Source organism: Astyanax mexicanus, chromosome 1, assembly GCF_023375975.1.
Source record: "Astyanax mexicanus isolate ESR-SI-001 chromosome 1, AstMex3_surface, whole genome shotgun sequence".
In the NCBI taxonomy this organism is placed as follows: Eukaryota; Metazoa; Chordata; class Actinopteri; order Characiformes; family Acestrorhamphidae; genus Astyanax; species Astyanax mexicanus.
Window position 1 is genome coordinate 45155499 of NC_064408.1, and position 19885 is coordinate 45175383.

Below are 19885 nucleotides of genomic sequence, written 5' to 3' on the forward strand. Positions count from 1 at the left end.
GTACGCTTCGGGGGCGCACCCCGCTTGGGCTCGTAGCAAGCGCTTGTATGAGTGAAGGGCATCGGCCCATACTAACAGCATGGAAAGTTGGCGCAATGCAAGCGCGTCACTGGACACTACACCCACGTTAACTCTGCTTGTTACTGCACAGGTCACCCACATTTAGTTACATCAAGCATGTGCTCACTTAACACAATCCACGAGTTAAATGCTAATAAACTCACTCATGCATGGGGATATCCAAGGTATAAAAGGAAATGCTTCACTGTCCACAGTCACCGGTGCTAAAGAGCTATCATTTAAAAGTACGGTATCGTTTATTACGCTGATTTATTAATCAAACGTTTCTTTTATTACAGGACGTAGGATAAAGTAAAGATCTACCGGTGGGTGTGTATGTATATATATATATAAATGTATGTATGTATGTATATTTTATATATATATATATATGTATATAATATATACATATATATATATATATATATATATATATATATTAATTCTTTCACTTTTGGGGTTGGCTCCGCCACTGTCTCCAATGTACGACAGGATCAGCAGAGCCCAGATGTATCAAGTCCTGGGCCGATGACGGGGCCTACACCAAAGACTCTACTAGAAGACTGTTTCATTATAACCTCTTCATATATGTATCTTTGTTTTGCTAAATATGTTAAAACATTAAATCGTGCAACTGACAACATTTCTTCCGGAGTCGTAATAGTAGAAATATAATTCAGAAGAAATCAATAACTTCTTGGATCAAATAAATCTGTCTAAATTAACAACACTTAAAGTAACAAACACTGAAAATCATGTACTAAATTTGACTTGAACGTAAGAAAGTGCGTTCCCTCACGGCACTTCTGTTTCGGGTGTATGCATGTTTTTTGTACGTATGTTTTGTGTTTTTGTCATTTGTCGACACTTAGAGGCGATGCATTGAAATTACAACTATTACGATATCCTTTACATTGTAGTCAGCATTATTGGGTAAAATAAAGTAAATTAATCAGACAATTTCATTGGCTTACTGAAATAATCGTTCATCGTGTTTCCTCTTAGCTTAGAATATATAAACATGCATAAAAGTTTGTGCTGGATTGTTGGAGATGGCAGAGTTGTAATTTTTGGAAAATATTGCTAATGGCTGAATTCATAGAGAGCGCATTTTGCATGACCATTATGCTTTTTGGCCCATGAAGATGACTGGCTTATAAACTGTTTTAGATTTTCAAGAGCATAAGAGGATAAGACGAGCAGAGTGCGTGAAGTGTGGCTTCTTGGTAAGCAACTCATTTAAAGCATTTATTATCCATCTTAGAATAATGCATTTTAAACACGGGTAATTATTAGTTATTACACTACGCGTCTTGCAACACTTTTCTTTCTTGACTTGCATATTATACTCTAGCATATTATTATTATTATTATAACATTATACTCTGCGTAACTGAGGGAGAAGTCATGGCAGGTGTGATGTTTTCGTGCATTTGCGCTTGATTTCAAGTTGATTGTGATGTACTAAGAGAAAGTAAGTGGGATTCTGCCTACGCACAATTTGATAAATCCAGATTTTTTTGTGCGTACGGAACTTTTCAGGTCTGTGCGTACGGAACATTTTAGTAGGAAGTCCACATGATGTACTAAGACTTGCGTGGACTTCCTACTAAAATAGTATTAATAATAATAATAATATGCAAGTCAAGAAAGAAATCATAGGCCATAGGTCATAGGTCATAGGTCATCATCATAGGCCAAAAAACATAATGGTCACGGAAAATGCGCTCTCAATGAATTTGGCCATTAGCAATATTTTCCAATAATGCCATCTCCAACAACTCCAGCGCAAACCTTTATGCATGTTTATATAATCTAGGCTAAGTGGAAACACGTTGAACGATTATTTCAGTAAGTCAATAAAATTGTCTGATTAATTTACTTTATTTTACCCAATAATGCTTACTACACTGTGTGCATAAAGGATATCTTAATAGTTGTAATTTCAATGCATCGCCTCTAAGTGTCGCCAAATGACAAAAACACAAAACATACGTTCAAAAAAACATACGCAATGTTTTTGTGCGTACGTACCTTTAGTACATGAGGCCCCAGGACCTGACGGACTGTCAGTAATGCATAATTTAATACATCCTGATCAAACTGGATTCCTCAAAGGTCGACATTAATCCACCAATATGTGCAGATTATTGAGAATAATAGATTACACCTCTCACCAAAATATACCAACAGCATTTATAACCCTGAACACAGAAAAACCTTATTATTACAGATTATTATTACAGAAATACTTTCTTATTCACCACATGCCACAAACTCGGGTTCAGAGAATCATTTATTAACTGTATACGGATTGTTGTTCATAAAGTATTAAAAGTAAAAATTAAAATTATCAAAACAGATATTTAAATAATACTTGGAATATTCAATAATAAAATAAATTGATTTCAAAAGAGAAAAACTCGGAAACAAGGAAAAATTAATGTGGATTACACATTGGGGGTGTGCATATGTGGCGCATCAAAGGGTTAAAACGCTATTTTAAAATGTTATGCTACATATTGTTGCATTTTCTGATAATGCAGTGTAAAAGTGTACTGTAGTGTTCTCTGTAAATAATGGGACACTGAAATCAACAATCTGACAGGTATAATCAAAAGTGTTTGTATTAAAGGACTGAATAAAAAAAATACAAAAAAATATTTTCTGCATGTTCTTTTATTTGTATGAAATTACAGCATTTGTCCATGTTTTTAGACAAAGTATAGAATTTGAGACAGTTACCTAATCAGTAGTTTAGATAAGAGACGTCTCCAGATTCACTAAATGAAGACAGAACATAACAGAGATATGAATTTGTGTTTTGTGTTAAACTTCAGTTTTTCTGTTTGTGTTTCACATATACTTTTTGGAGTATGGCCATGAACAGACACATACCTCAAAAATCCCTTAAAATACAAATGAAGAAAAATAAATAAAAGTACAAATCATTTTTATAATTAAATTATAAAAAAAACTGTAACACCAAAAATCTGTTTTAATTCCAGATTATCAATTAAATATTTTATTGTGTGCTCATGAATGATCATAGAAGACGTGATATGAGTCGTATAGAAACTCTGTATTGTTCACCAATAAATGATTGTTAAACTGACACACCTCACTCCCTCTTACACACCACATATAACACACTACACTCCACTGTACAAATGGAGGAAGCTTCAGATGAACACTGGACTGGAGAGTAAATATTTTGATCAGTATAAAAGTATTTTAACTGATTATATTCAACTTTATAGATTCAGTTTTTAGAATACAGCAAAATACATTATGGTACCACTTAACAATAAGACTACCATTATAAAGCACTTTAAATAGTTGTGTTTAGTTTATTAAATCAATGGTTGTTAAACAGGCAAACCATTAATATCACAAATAAAAAGGGACACAGAGACCCGCTGATGCTCATTTACATTTTTAATGTTCAGATCTTGCTGGTTATTGTTTATCTTACTTTGTCCTCCATCAGTCCCTGTTCTACCTCTACGTCTCAATGGTTAAAACGTCAATGTTAAATTGTACTTTTTCTTGGTATAGTTGAATAATGAGAGTTTAGTACAGGGATCTGATTGACCATTGCTCTTAAACAGTGCTGTTTCTTCTTCCTATAGAATTTCTATCATAACCAGAACTGGTCTGTAAAAGCAGGGAGGCACACAGAGATCTGCTCTAAACGAAAAGCTTTTATCTCTTCTATTCATCAGCTGCTTCATAAAACCCAAACTTAAAACATCTGTGAACCTTTACTAGTCCTGAAACCCAGCAAATAAAATCAGAGCTTGTGTTTTTTTTTCTTTTTTACAAATGCAGAAATGAGGCCTGAAAAATTATGTTTGCTCTACTATTTGTACAAAAAAAAAAACTTACAATACTCTATTTATATGCACTTTAACACTGCATATGTATGAGTAACAAACCATGTTATTATCAAGGCTGATCATTTTGAGACAAAACATATTTCCAAGACCTTAGAATGCAAATGTTTGTACGTATTTATATGCAAACTGGACTGGTTTGGGCTTTATGTGTCTGGGCTTTGATAATAAATTATTAAGAATATGTTAATGTTAATGACTGCAAAAATTAAGAAAATGTTAAATGACATCAACATTTTTACTGAATTATGAACATAAACAGTGTCAAATCAAACAATATTGCTCAGAACATAATGTGAATTAAATGATTGGGTTAGTATTGATATTGATATTGTGAGAAATCCTATTTGTGAATAGATAGAAGTCATTTAGTAACAGTTAGTAATTGCTGAAGTTGAGCATGAGAGCACTGAGGTGATGAAGGATCAGGTAAGGTTAAAACCAGCATGATCTGAAAATTAACAGCATAAATTAGTGTATCTTGTATTTTATCCTTCTGTGCTGTAACTAGTTGTAGATGTTTTTAGGGTGTTTTAGAGTATCTTGTTAATATACCTGTTTTTATCCACTTATAGACCCTTTAGAAGTCCTGATGTTAAGTGGTACCTATAATATACTGAATAGTCTGTGGAAGACGTGAATGTGTGTGTGTGTGTGTGTGTGTGTGTGTGTGTGTGTGTGTGTGTGTGTGTGTGTGTGTGTGTGTGTGTGTGTGTGTGTGTGTGTGTTTTTGTGCTCATTTCTGACGAGTTATCTCTTTTTGCAGTTCCTGTACATAAGTGTGTTCCTTTCCATGAACAACCTCCATAATGTCCAAAGCCTGAAATAAACAATTACACACAGGTCAGATAGAACTGCGCTGTAAGTATAAAATGATCTTTAATCTGAAACTCATTTCCTCTGTAAATATACAGACAGTTCTAACAGCTTATGTTTCTACATGTCTATTAGATCAGGTGGAATCTAGGAGAGAACATTTCAGTATTAAGTATTAAGACTCCATAAGTCTGAACTTAAGACTGCTTCAAAATTCATACAAAGACCCTTTTTTTACACAGACAGAAATTCTGAGAATTCTACAGGACAGCTTCAATTATAAATAGTTATTAGTGTGGATATTTACCTTTTTAAGGGCATTTGACCCTGCAGATGGTCGACCCAGAGCCCCGTAGAGCCTACCGAGCTTCAGGTACATTGAGGCAACGTTCAGGGAATAGGCTGGATACAGCTGACTGCAGACACAAAGCAGACACAATCAGTGTGAACCATGATTTTACACAGAACTTTATTACAACTCTGGGATATTTGTTTAATCTAAATATACACTTTATTAGAACTTCATTATTGGTATGTTCTTGGTCAGGCTGTCTTTTCTCTCAGCTGGTTTGTTTTCTTCCTTATGTGCTGTTTAACCAAATGGCTCTGTTTTGTTGTTGTTCTGTCTCCACCCTAGCCCCGCCCTGCCATCAGTGTTCTCACCTGTGGTTGTTTGTTACCCCGCCCCCTTATTACCTTCTCCAGGTGTTCCCAGTCTTTCAGTGTATATAGAGCCCCTTTTGATTCAGTGGTCTTGTTTGGTTGATTGTGTTGCTTTGTGGTTCCAGTTCTGTGATACCTCTTTTCCACTGACTAAGTGCTGGTGCCGGAGCCGGTTCCTGCCAACCTTTTAAGAACCGGCCCGTGTTTCCACTGCTCTAAGGAATCACTCACTACGTTTATGAATGTGGGCGTAGGCAGAAGTCGGGGGGGCGGTTTGAAAACAACACGGCAGAACCAGAGCTTCTCTTGAAACTTGTGCTGCTGTCCTCAGTGGATCACTGTTGATTCATTTTCATTCATTTAGCTGCTTCTGCTGCTCTTATCTGTGAATGGAGGTGAGGTTTGTAAACAACTGGCCCAGAACCTGCGATTTTGCAGCGGAAACGCAAAGAACCTGGCACCAGCACCGGCACCATGCCGGTGGAAAAGCGCCCTAAGTGTCCTTGCCTGTTATGTTTTCAGTCTTGTTTAATCTGTCTGATTTGCATAGTCTTGTCTTTAGTCTGGTCTTTTGTGGTTGAGTTTCTCTCTTGTTTATTTTGATTTATATTACTCCTATTTGTGTTTTTGCTTTTTTTGTTTACTCTAGTTTGTTAACGAAAACAAAAAAACAAACAAACAAAAAATTATCTTAATTTATCTTAATAAAGTAATTTATCTTAATAAATTACTTGCAGTATGTCCAGCCTCTCTTCACCCATGACAGACATTTTGCATGAATCATAGTTTTACCAGTATTACTACTTAATACTGATTTTTTCATGTGATATTTGACATTAGTTATTCTAAATATGAATTTTATCAGTACATCATACTGTACATTTTTTTATGGACATTCTTTTTTTTATTACATTATGGATATTTATATGTAATTAGTACTTAATACTGATATTGATACCATATATTTAATAAGGTAAGTAAATATTTTTATTATTAGTTCTGGATAGTAATTCATTCAGACCTGACATAATTCTGACTACATTTTTAATTCCTACCTAAATTTAAATGTTAGTGCAACTTCTATCAAGTTAATTCTATTAATATATACATTTTATTATATTATAATTCTGGATATTAATTTGGTCAAAACTTCTAAAGTTTTTTGTTTTTATTCTGGACACTTCATTCATTTACATTTCATTTACAAGTATTTGAAGACATAGAGGCCCAACATCAAATCAGAATCATTTACATACACATTTATTTACAATATAATAGTTAATCCAAACTTCTGAATGCTAGAAATATCAGTGACCCTGCATACAAACCTGAATGGCTTTATGACTTTCTCTCCATAGCTCAAGGCGCTGTCATAATCCTCCGTGAACAAACACACCCCCATAGCCTGGTACATCATATGCAGCATGTACACATTGGTGTCGTCAAACACTGCGCCCATTTTATCCATGCTCAGCTCACACATCTCCAGCAGCTCTGCAGGGGGCGCTCAGGAGTCAAGGAAACATTCCTTCCCAATATCAACAGCCCTCAGTCTAAAAGTCTAAAAAAAAACTAATTATATTAAAATAAAATAAAATAAAAAATCTATTATACATATTCCACTCAGTTGAAATAAACATAACAAGTTTAAAGATAAATTTAATTTGTGCTTTTAAAATATATAAACCACTCTGCGGCCCATGTTTCAGTCACAGACAAAAAGAAATAAAAGTTGAATAGCTATAAAGTACAAGTTTAATCTAAATCTTATTATAAAAAGCAAAAGGTGCTACTTTAAATAATCTATATAATTATAAAACATTCTGATTTGTTTAACACTTTTTGGTGTGCTAAAACAAATCATTTTTTTAAATATAAAAAAAAATGAGTTTAAGGTGTATCCAAACTTGCAGGACACCCTTTTTATAAAAAACAAACAAAAAAAAACAAAAACAAAAGAAAATTAAACAAAATCTTCTTAATATCCCATCAAGCAATGGGTGAGGGCAAAACTAGTTTTTTTGCCATCTTACAGAAATATTTAATATATGTAACTTCTCTATAAAGGTCAGATGAGAGAGTTTGTCTAGTAAAAGTGTCTAAATCATTGAAAACTTGGCTTTTATATTTCTAGTTGTAACAAGTTGTAAAAAGGATATTTTTTTCATGTTTGGCTCTGCGGAAGTCATCAATGATGATTCGAGCATAGCGAACCATTTCCCTGATCTCCTCTGTGCGGGGTCCTTCATTCAGCTTTCTCAGCTTCATCTTAGCCTTGTCCTATAACATACAAACACACACAGCTTGTAAAACACCAGACACAAAATCCACATACATGTTCGCTGTACATAGACATAGTATTTAAGTACATCTGCACACTACAGAACTCAGACATCAGTACTGTTATTGTCACACACCTTGGATTTGGTTTTGCACTCTCTGCAGTCACAGCTGAAATAGTAGGAGTCTCTGAGTCTCTCAATCCTGTCTTCCGTTGGGTACAGCAGGTCTATATAGCTGGTGAGTATCTACACATTAAAGCACACAACAGGTCGAGTCAGATTTTCAACATAAAATATGCATTTAATTCCCAATAAAAATCTCTGAAATTGTTTTCAGAATTTTTGGGCAGTTTTTGATGAATATTTTAGAATTGGGATTTTAAAACTATCTAGGTATCTAAATATAGTGCCTTGAAAAAATATTCTAAGCTATGAACATCTCAAAGGGCACTGTTCAATCAAATACCACATAAACTGACAGCCCAGGCAAAAAAGCACTAGTTAGAGAAGCAGCCAAGAGACCCATGTTCACTCTGAAGAATCTGCAGAGATCCACAGCTGAAATGAAAGAATCTGTTCACAGGATAACTATAAGCCGTGCACTTCACAAATCTGGCCTTTACAGAAGACCAGACAAGCCATAAGAAGTCTATGTGGGGGACACAGCAAATGTTAAAGGTTGTGCTCTTGTCAGATTTGACTTTATGGCTTAAAGTCAAAATGCTATGTGTGGTGAAAAACAGCACATCTCCATACAACACACCATTCCTACAGTGAAACAAAGTGGTGGCAGCATCATGTTGTGGGAATGATTTTCTTCAGCAGGGACAGAGAAACTGGTCAGAGTTGATGGGAAGATGGATGGAACTAAATACAGGACAATCCTTGAAGGACAACCTGTTAAAGGCTGCAAAATCCCATTGAGATTCTATTTGTACAAAGCCTGTTCTGACATTAATCATCTCATTCTAAGTATTTTGAGCAAGGCTAGTGTATGTTATTATTACAGAGAAACATATTCTCCTGAAATCTCCTGAAAATAACCTTGGTATTCTATAAATTCCTTGTAATTTGATATACATAAAGCTGCATCACACTTCAGAAAAAAATTGCGTAGTATCTGTTACTGACTGATGATCATTACAGAGAGCTGGCATAAGTTTGCTGCATTTAAGCTGAGCAGAAACAGGAGAACACTATAGGCTTCCACAGCCTGTCAGTGTGATGATGTAGCTACACAACAGGCGGTGGCATTTATACTGTTCATATTCATATCAAAATGTTTTGTATTGACCAAAATGGCCATAATGTCCAGCACTACCCCAACAGTAGGTTGCAGTTGTAATTACAGCAAAATGTGGCACTACAAAGTATTAATTCAGGGAGCTGAATACAAATGCACGCCATCCTTTCCAGATTTTTATTCGTAAAAAAAATATATATATATTTTTTTCACTTTGTGTCTACTTTGTGTTTATGTTTGTGGGTGTACCTACCTAAATAACAAACATGATCTCACTAAGTACCTTACTACTATAGTAATACTATCTCATGAACTAACTACCCAAAACCTTACATTATCTCATTACCAACTAATTAACCAACCATGTTGGTTGTTATGTGCATATGGATGCTGTTGGCACTTGAGCAGCATTTGCTGCTTTAGTCTCGTATCAATGACACTAATTCTATAAATGCAACAAGTGGCTGCTTTAGTGCAAAGGTTATTTCTGAAGACTGAACAGTTTTTAGCAAGAAATGCTTGAATGGTTTAATCTTATTCCTTTTGGTTATGTTTCCAACCCTTGCTGCTAAATACAGAGCTGCATTAAAAGCCTATTGCTGTAAGTCCTGCGGGTCACTGGTCCAATGACCAGTAGAGCTCAGGTCAGAATAGGGCATATCTGGGTTACTACAGGTGTCATATTACGTGTGTGTGTGTGTGTGTGTGTACGCATGCATATGTGTGATGCAAGTTCACCAATCCTGTTTTAAATAGCTTTGGATTCAGTTACAATCAGCTGTCGCCCTCACACACACACATACACACACTCTCGCTCTCACTCTCACACACACACACACGGAGCTGTCATCCTCAGACATCATGGCTCTACAGGATTAACAGCCTACAGTCCCTGTGCTTCCAAATGTGTTATATAACCTACACCCCAAAAACTGCTCTATACACATTCACCTAAAAATCATATTTTCAGCTTCTCTCTGCTATTCCTGATATTCACTGAAATGCTATGAGAAAAAGACACACTGTATCTGTGCTGGGTTTAAACTGACACATTTTAAACGGTAACATATTACCCAGCAAACTGTCGGCCATAAAATCAACATTTATGGTAAATCACATACATGAGTGCTCTGTGGTTGCTGTAACATTAAAATCACTGAGTAGTCAAGTGACTAAATTTGATCACGATGCAGCCAGCATGCTCGGAGGAAAGCGCAGAAACCTAGTTCTGAAACATCAGCTAACAGGTGCCTGTTCTGACTGACAACACTTGAGGGGAGAGTGTGCCATTTATCCATACAGAGAGGTTAATGCCAATTGTGCTTCCTCAGACTTCAGCTGTTGAAAATAAGCGAAATTACCAGAGATTGAAACCAGCGATCCTTCGATCGTTGAACATTCAGTTCTGGATGTTGAAACCTAAGAATCTGAGCAACTCTGACAATATCCAGATTGGCATGGCTGGATGACTAGACCAGAGAATCTCCAAAACATCAGGGGCCCTATTTTAGCAAACAATAATCGAGCCATCAATCTGCCTTGTGTGACTTGATATGTTCAAAAGGCATGTACTAATTCTCTTAATTAATCAGGCTGTGTTTGGGTATAACGTGAAATAAACCAACATCAACCAACCAAATAAATCAACATATTACTTGCCATTACTTCCATTCCTTTTAAGAGCCAGGTGCACTTTGACTTTGGCGGATTGGTATTTTAACGCCGCAGTGCTTCTGTGCCTTTCAGCAGAGGAAACCGACCTGCTTGTTCACGCTCAGGTGCACGATCAGATCATTTACAGGTACAGTAATGTTTTTTTTTTTTTTTTTTTTGCATTGTATTCTTTTAATTATTGATGTAAACATTTGGTTGAATCTTTTCAGGGTTTTTCCTGTTGCCAAGATAGCAATATGTCAGATATTTACCCAAACACACCTTACTATGATGCCACTCTTCAGAGGAGAACAACTTGCAATTGGCCACCTTAAGTACCTTTTCTCATGATTGGATACACCTGGCTATGAAGTTCAAAGCTCAATGAGGTTACCAAACCAATTTTGTGCTTCAGTAAGTCAGTAAAAAGTAGTTAGGAGTATTCAAATCAATAAAATGATAAGGGTGACCATACTTTTGCACCGGTCAAATTTTGGTTTAATGCATATTGCACATTTTCTGTTAGTACAATAAACCTCATTCCAATCCTGAAATATTACTGTGTCCATCAGTTATTAGATATATCAAACTGAAATGGCTGTTGCAAACACCCAAATATTTAGAACTAAAAATGATTAGGATTAATAGGGGTGCCCAAACATTTTCATATGACTGTATTTGTTCAGTGCATGCCCAATGCGTGAAAATACCAGTAAAGACTGTTGGTGGGTGTAAGATAGCAATGAGCATCGAGATGTGCCTTGTGCAGTGTGTAAGATAGGACCCCAGGCCTTGTGGACTGTTCCCTGTATACAGTGCTCAGTATCTACTAACATTGCTCCATGAAAGGGCATAGAACCTGAACCTGCTACAGGATCATAGGCACCCAAGTCTAACTGATGAGATCCATAGACGCCCCACCAAGGAAGGAGCATTGATTAAAAAATGACTTAAGGAAAAAACCCAAGAAGATAAGGAGCAGGCTGAGGTTGTGCCTATAATAAAAATATAATTTGGGGCACGAAATAGACTGAAGCACCCTGCTCTTTGACCTCATTAGACATCTGTGGTCTCACCTCATCTCCTGCACTGACGTCCTGCACAGCCCGCACCTCCGCTAACGTGCCTCTGTATGTGACAATGGCATTGGGACAGCAGCTATGATTCATCAGAGCAACACTGAGAGAGACAGAGGGAGAGGGAGAGAGAGAGAGAGAGAGAGAGAGAGAGGAGAGAGAGGGAAAAAGAGTATACAGTCACAGGACACCAGAAAGCACAGGATGGGATGATGTTTGATGTGTGTGTGTGTGTGTGTGTGTGTGTGTGAATGTGTGTGTGTGTGTGCTCTTACTCTGGAAACACAGCTGAACCCAGGTGTGATAGTTCTTCATCCTCCACTGTAAAGCCATTGCAGTTAACCTGAAGAGAAAGTAGTATGAGAGAAAGGAAGAGAGAAAACAAGAAAACATTTTTACACTAAATGGCTACTAAAAAGTAGGAATGCACCAAATATTTAGCAACCAAAAATATCTGGCAACCTAAAATGGCAAAAATGTGCTTTCAGTGTAAGTAAACACCAAACAATTCATATCTATCAATGCCACATTTGTTTTAAATCATATTGAAAAAGTTTTGACTGCTAAGCAGCATACATTTTTACACTCTTTTTACACAAATGAAATGTATTAAAGCATTCAGCATAACTTATAATGCTTGGTATGAGTTTACTATCTCTTAACAAACTGGCTGAAAAGATAGTAAAAGCAGCTGCGCTAACTTAGCAAGCTAGCCAACATTATCTACTAAAAGACTGACTCCCTATTCTGTGTAAAGTCCAAGAATCACGCTGCTTAAGGACATTTATATCAGGAATAGCACTGCTAGTTAGGGTTGCCAACTGTCCCCTAAAATCCGGAATCGTCCCGTATTTGGGCAGTAAAATACACGTTCCTTATTGAATTGATCCCGGCCGCGCTTTGTCCCGTGTTTTTGAAAGCATATATTATGCTTATGCATATATATTATTTGATTTACCAACAAATACAAACAGCAATTTTACAAAAAGCAGTGCTTTTACAGCCCTGTTTTCCTTAAAACATCTCCTAATCTCTCCTCATCTGAGATTAATAGAGTTACTTCTCATCATGTCAACACCTGGTTTGGTAAATGTGGTAAATCAGGTGAGCTGCTGACAGAACTGAACTTATACACACATGCTGGCTGAGGAGCATCCAGGAGAAATCTGGAACTACACTTTGTTCCTCAGCTCGGTTCACAAGATACAACATACTTACTTAAAAATGAGAATTCCTTATTATGTTTTACTGTATTTATGTTTATTTGCAGTTATATTTATTTTTTCTGAGTTAAATCACTCATATTGCTGAGATAAATGGATTAGTGTCATTTACTTTGGTGCCTAAAATGTTTGAACAGTACTATTATACATGTGGTTCGAATTAATCTAAAACTAAAAGTGTCTGCCAAAACATCTTTTTTTCAACAAACATAGCATACTGTGTTATATTTCATGGTTTGGAGTTATATTACATAATTCATAGACTAATATATATATATAGTCTATGATATATAATATGATATGAAGCTAATGTAGCTTATAGTTTTAAGTTTATAGCCATTAGCATCATATGCTACAACTAGTGATGGGCAGTATACCGGTTCATACCATATACCGGAGGGGATTTTAGAACCGGTATACATTTTTTATATACCGCCATACAGCACTGTCAAAGAAGCACACTGGGACAGCTCGCTAGCTAACGCTAGCCAGTTAGCATAACAAGGTAATAACACTGGACTTGACTGTAGCTCAGCGCTATGGAGTCTAAACACTCATCCCTCGCTCCATCCTGCCCGAGAACAGCACTTTATCCCACAGACAAACCCAGAAACAGTCCCGAGTACAGTATCATAACTATAGCCCTTTTAAATATTATTTTATAGTATTTGTTAACTGGAGAACTAAAGAAAGTGTGGCTGATTTTAATACTGCAATGTCTCTAATGGCTTGAATTATTTATTGAAATATTTTGTTATAAAAAAAAGCAGTGTTAAAGATGTTATCTTTTAAAGGTCTTAGTGTTTTATATTATATGTACTCCTAACAGTACAGTAAGTCACAGACCAATGTAAAAGCCCAGCCATACAAAAAAAAAAAACAATAAAAAAACAATAATAATAAAAATACAGTAAAATACTGTGAAACGGACAGAATCTTGAAAAATACAGTGATATGCATTTTTGGTCATACTGCCCAGCACTAGCTACACCCTCATAATTAGTTCAAACCCTGTTGAGTTGTTAAATAATCTGAAGCAGACTTGCTTGTGTGCTTCTTTACAGACACTCTAATCACCAATTTCTGTTTTTTTTTTTTATGTAAGCATTTCATTAACGTAAAAAAAGTTTGTTCTTTGCTTTTATTTTTTTGTTCTTTTTTCTTATCCAAAAAAAATCAATATGTAATTAAAAAACTATATTCTATTTTGAAAAGTGAGTTAATGATTATGTTCATTTTATTTATGTTTTATTTTAGAAGAATATTTAAAATGCAGTATAAAACCAGTTTCAGAATATTCCTTATGATCAAAAATCCTTTGTACTGTAAAAGGGTGTGACTGCATAATTGTGCAGATTTATTATCAATAATTCAGTGGCATGCAGTTGTCTTAAAGTGAAAATGATATAATTTATCACATTTATTTCTAGGCCAATATAACATTTAACAAAAATACTTTACATGCTTTTTGCACAAAGCACCACCAATCTGTTTGCAACTTTTCAATTTGTCACACTTTCAATAAATTCAACAACCTTCAGTTCCAGTTGTTTTGAATTCTCTAAACAGGTGATGACAAATGTACAGACGCCTTTTCACCCCGTCTCACACTGAGAAGTTAGTGCTTCAAGCCTGGGGTCAAATGCCTGTCATGAACAGTCTGACACAATTAAGCAGAGACAGCAAAGCTGAGGTCTTTATTTGTCACATCATGGGGTAAAAAATGTTAAGAATTTTAGAATGATCAGTATTTTATATTGTCACTTCCACGCTTGTGTCTCCAAAATATCAACTTTACAGGAAAAGGAAAAGCCTTCTTAATATTATTCCAAGTCATGCTGGAGAAATTGTATTGGATAATCATGAAATTTGCATACAATGTAAAGACAACAACTGTCTATGGCTGGTTATCACCACTGACTTGATTAGAATCAATTACATTCCAATGAATATGGTCTTAACTCAATTAGAGCTTTGTTTTGATATAAATAGTAAATGGTTAATGGTTTATTTACAACAGTCACCCTACCCTTAATAAAAATATCAGTGTTTTCATGAAGAAATAATCTCAGACAGTTAATTTTTTTATTTATTTAACAGTGATTCTCACACACTTCTACACAACTTCAGTGTCAAAAAAGGCCTCGGAAAAGGCTTTAAATATATTATAAAAAACATTCCAAATTTTACTGTGAATGTAACTGCCGCTGTGTGTCTCTGTGTGTATGTGTGTATACCTGAGCAAAAAGAGTCAGCAGGTCTTGATGATCAGGGAACTGCAGGTGTTTGGAGTAGAAGTGATGCAGGCCGGCTATATCTGCTTCATTCATATCCCGCTTCTCATTATCCAACTTATCTAGGTCTTTAGTGAAAGAAAGAGAAAGAGGGAGAGAGAGAGAGAGAGTATTGGTAAAGTACAGAGTTCAAGACGTAGTCAATAGCGAAATTTAACCTTATTTAGAACACACACACAGCTTCCCACATTAGGAGTTTTAAACTGTTAAAATTCACTTCCTACTGAAAATTACAATTGCTCACTTAAAGTGTAAAAACAAAAACAGACAAAGTAAATGCAATAACCCATGTTGGGCAATAAGGCATGCAAAATATATGCATACAGAAAATGTTTTTTAGTGAATTGTGGATTAAAATGGTGTAGAATGCAACAGAATGGGGAGTTGAATAGAATGGGTGAAAGTGGGCACTATGTAGAACTGAATGAAAGTAAATGTAAAGTGTCTAAACTGAACAAAGATTTAAATGTCGTTTGAGAAGAAAGAAATGCAGTAGAGTAAAACTATAAAACTGAATGAAACTAAAGAATATAATAAAAACAACTACTTGATTAAATAAATTAAAATCGATTAGTTGAAAAGAAATTTCAAGTCACCCAATTTAATCAGTAACTACTGATCACACGCTCAAACCACATACAGGTCTATATTAAGAGGACACAGACATGTCAGTGTGATTTAGGAAGCAGCATGACTATAAACATGTGACCAAAACATCATAGTGTGGCTGAACATTGTAAACAGTAATTTAAGGCTACTAAAGCTGTGCGGAACGCCCCTGTTAACTCCTCTTTGAATGCAGTCAAAGACCCTACCACTACCCTTTTTTTAAAGACAAAATGTACCCCTCCTTTTATGGTCAATTGTAAAAACAACAATAATATTTCAAGGTCTGAGGGACCAGGTACATGTACAGGTCCAAAACGATGATGTACAATCACTATATAAAAGTATTTACATGATTTTGATATTTTGCAATCTTACTGTGTCTTAATTTTGAAAAAAAAAAAAAAAAAACTAATTGCTTTAGGTCAAAAACTTTATATTTTAGTGTAGTGTCTAAGCAATGTGTTATGCATGACCCAAATATTATGCGTGTCTAATGCAACCATTTGGGGAAAGGCAGGGTGGAGGAGTGGGCACATAAAAAAATGAATCATGTTTATAATTAAAAAAATTAAACCACAGCATAACAGAAGGGTATTATAGAAGACACACAACATGCATTGTGAACATTCTCTACCATCCACAGGGGCGCCAGAGGCATTTTTAATGTGGGACACACAGGGGGGTGTGGGATTGCTGGTCTAGGGGTCCTCCTCCATAAAATGTTTTTGAATTAGATGCCATTTTCTGCATTCTTGTGTATTTTTAACAGGTTGTTAAACACCTATTTTTACCTACAAAAGTAAGTTCATTCAATTGCTGTTTTAGAGTCTGAGCTCTGTGCAGTTCACTGAGCTCTCCAGGAACACTGTTTGTGTCCTGAATCTGCATAGTTATGCTCAGATAAGCAAACTTTAAACCACATTTCAGCAAACAAGCATCTACACATCACACTTTAGCCGTGCGGAATATCTATATCTACACATCATCCAAAATGCTTTAAAGTGTCAACCAGGTGGTTTAATTGTCCGTTAGGCACATATTGTACATGTTTTGTACACAAATCTAGCTTCTGTGCTGGAGGATTAAATATACTTCTCTCTCTCTTTCTATGCCGCTCTATCTCTCTCATTATCACTCTCATTATCCCTCTCTCTCTCTCTCTCTCTCTCTCTCTCCCAATGCAGCTGATAGCCTGATAGCCCCACCCACTAGGGAGTTAAGAACAAATACATTATATACAATTAAAACAACATGAAAAATCAAAAGGGCTCATCTCTTGTCCTTTCCATCTCTCTATCTCGTTCTACCTTTCTTTCATTCTCTGTCTTACTCACACTTTCTCTCTCTCTTTCTCTATCTCTCCCTCTCTTGTTCTCTCTCTCCTCTTCTAGCCCCGCCCACTACTCAAGCGACTGAACCAATCAACTTGCACCAACTACGAAGATATCTCAACGGAAATTAGTGAATTAAAATGTGTAAAATTAAACAGGGCAACATAATAATTGATGATAAATGTGGGGGGTACAAACGAATAATTATGAAATGTGAAGGTAACACATCCCTCTCACATTTAATGGTGGTGATGCTCATGACTATCCACTTGAGAAGTCATACTGCTCCCTAAATAAGACGATATGATTTTAATGAAGACCATCCCTATTAGTGTTTGTTAGCAATGTTAGACTTGTTGCATGGAAATCAGTGTATAGAGTATGTGAGAAAATTGTGTACATTTGATTTTTTCGGTTCAATTAATAAATAGCCTCTGTTCTGACTTGTATTGTGGCTTATATAAATATAAAGAACATAAATTGACCAAAGCTACAGACTGCTATTTTACTTAAGAGACAGAAGCAGACAGATGGAAGAATGACAAAGACTTACAGACTGTGATGTAGGAATACAGACAAACAGACAGACAGACAGACAGATAGACAGAGAGACAGACATAGAGACATACAGACAGATAAACGGAAAGAGTCTTTATTGCTACTTACTGGCCTCCAACTCCTTCAGCAGCAGTAGTTTCTCTGATGCACTCCTCTCTTTCTGAACTTTCTGCAAATCAGAGAGAAGGATGAAGAAGGAAAACATTAGTTTGTTCATCTCTGAAACATAAGGAAAGCTACAAGGAATAAAAAAATGAACGATAATCCTCAAGATCTAGAAACGCAAAACGTCTGTCTGTGAGCTGAAGCTAAGGCTCAGCTGGATCTACTCCAGAGAGATCCAGCCTGTGAATAATCCCTCCATGGCTCTGTGAGACATTAATTCACTAATACAGATGGCATGGTTCCACTTTTCATTAAGTGTTTCTAATAACTCTGTATCTGCATATTATGAATGCATGTAATGACAGTGTAACTACTGGTGATGACTGTTTCACAGATGTATTGAAGTATTGCCACAAATAGACTCCACAATTTGTCTCTCTTCAAGTTCAATGTAAATCGTTTAAAAAAATGTATTATATCTTGAAGTCAATCACCCCTTTTTTCGAGCTGCTGCGGATGAATCATTGCCTGAGCAGCTCGGAGGAAAGCACAGCGGCTAGGTTCCGATTCATCCGCTCACAGACGCCTCGTGCCGCCCAGCGCCACCTTAAGTGTGATGGAGAGAGAGCGCCATCTACCCACCCGGAGGGAGCAGGTCCAATTTTGCTCCCTCTGAGCACCGGCCGCTTGATGGCAAAGCTGCATGAGTGGGGGTTCGAACCTGCGACCTCCCGCTCATAGTGGCAGCGCATTAGACCGCTGGACCACTCGGAGCCCTCCAAATTTGCATCTTTTCTTAAAGTGGACATGAAACATTTCAGTTTGTACAAGTTTTCTAAGGGATTAAATATTATGGAATTTATTTGAGGGGGAATTTTTTATAATTTTTTTAATTATAATGTATTTACTACTCTAAACGTTTGCGCTAGTGCGCCGCAATTTTGCCCGTGCAGCACTGGTGACGTTACGAGATTGGTTGGTTGAAGAGCCCAGGTGCATAGCTAGCGGACAAGAGCTTGTTGTTTGTCGAGATTATGGATGAAGACGAAGCTAAACGGGGTTTTGATCTGATTCCTAGAAACCCAATGGCTTATGTGTTCGAGCTGGTGAGAAGACGAGACAGATTAACGGTACAAACTCCGATTTGTTCCCGTACAGGTGGAGAGGGTCGTTAACACTAACTTTACCTGGTGCAGATGCGGCCACGGCACTGCCGTGCCGACTGAAACCGAGTGGATTTGCTGTCAGGAGGCTAACGTGGAGCATTTGCTCAGAGATCATCTCTGCAGAATTTCGAGCAGAAATTTTCAGATGCTTTTCTGAGAGCGAGACGTTTTGGGGGTGTCTATTCTCTCTCTACGTGAGGTCCGTGCAGAAACCCTGCAGCAGCCTGTCAACAGCAGCCATCCCATTAACTAGCTTGTTTATATACATTTATCTATTAAGCATGTAAAGTCCAGAGTTCTTTAAGACTGAATGAAACGTACATGATTTAAGTTAGACAGCTTGCTGGGTACTTAGCTTCATCTAACGTTAGTTAGCGTTAGCTAGTTAGCTAGCGTTGGCTAGCTATTTTAACATGGCAAACGTTAGCTATTTAGTTAACTAACTTAGCTAGCTAAGTAGTTAACGCTAGCTATGTTATCTTTTAACTGTCAGCTTATCTAGGCTTTCGGTAAAAAAGCCTCGGACTTCAGCTTATTTGTCCGGCAAACAACTAATGCTCCTGACTCAAAAACTTTCTCTATCACATAGTCCTGGGGTACGTTTCCCAAAAGCTCAGTTGCTAACTACGTTAGCAACTTACATAGTCTGGACGATGCAGCTGCGACGCAGGTGTTTCCCAAAAGCGTAGTTGGAACTATGGAGGTAACCACGTTAGTAACTTACATAGTGCGAACCTTAGTTAAGCTACTCAGGTGTTTCCCAGAACCGTAGTTCCAGCGAATGTTCGCAACTACCGTGGTTCAGCTGCGTCGTTCCAACTACAGCTCTAGACCTGTCGTTAGGAGCTTAGTTCCTGGTTATTAGTGCAGACGATGGACGGTAGGATTCAGAAAGCTGATAAATTACATT

The 19885-nt window shown here is 36.6% G+C and overlaps 1 protein-coding gene across 5 annotated transcripts in view; it reads right to left on the bottom strand.

Annotated features, from left to right (window-relative positions):
* The window catches only part of smyd2b (SET and MYND domain containing 2b), a 130851-nt gene that overhangs the window by 90947 nt on the left and 20019 nt on the right, over positions 1 to 19885 (bottom strand). The window contains exons 4-12 of one of the 5 annotated variants that reach the window (XM_049479050.1): positions 17813 to 17873; positions 15150 to 15274; positions 11965 to 12032; positions 11690 to 11792; positions 7853 to 7963; positions 7595 to 7715; positions 6764 to 6938; positions 5080 to 5188; positions 2722 to 4776 (exon numbers count right to left, since the gene is read on the bottom strand). In XM_049479050.1, the coding sequence (XP_049335007.1) occupies positions 4693 to 4776; positions 5080 to 5188; positions 6764 to 6938; positions 7595 to 7715; positions 7853 to 7963; positions 11690 to 11792; positions 11965 to 12032; positions 15150 to 15274; positions 17813 to 17873 (957 nt within the window). In that variant the 3' untranslated portion in view covers positions 2722 to 4692. Of the gene's footprint in view, positions 1 to 2721; positions 4777 to 5079; positions 5189 to 6763; positions 6939 to 7594; positions 7716 to 7852; positions 7964 to 11689; positions 11793 to 11964; positions 12033 to 15149; positions 15275 to 17812; positions 17874 to 19885 lie in introns of those variants that run through there. The other 4 variants (XM_049479055.1, XM_049479053.1, XM_049479052.1 and 1 more) reach the window with 4 other exon arrangements.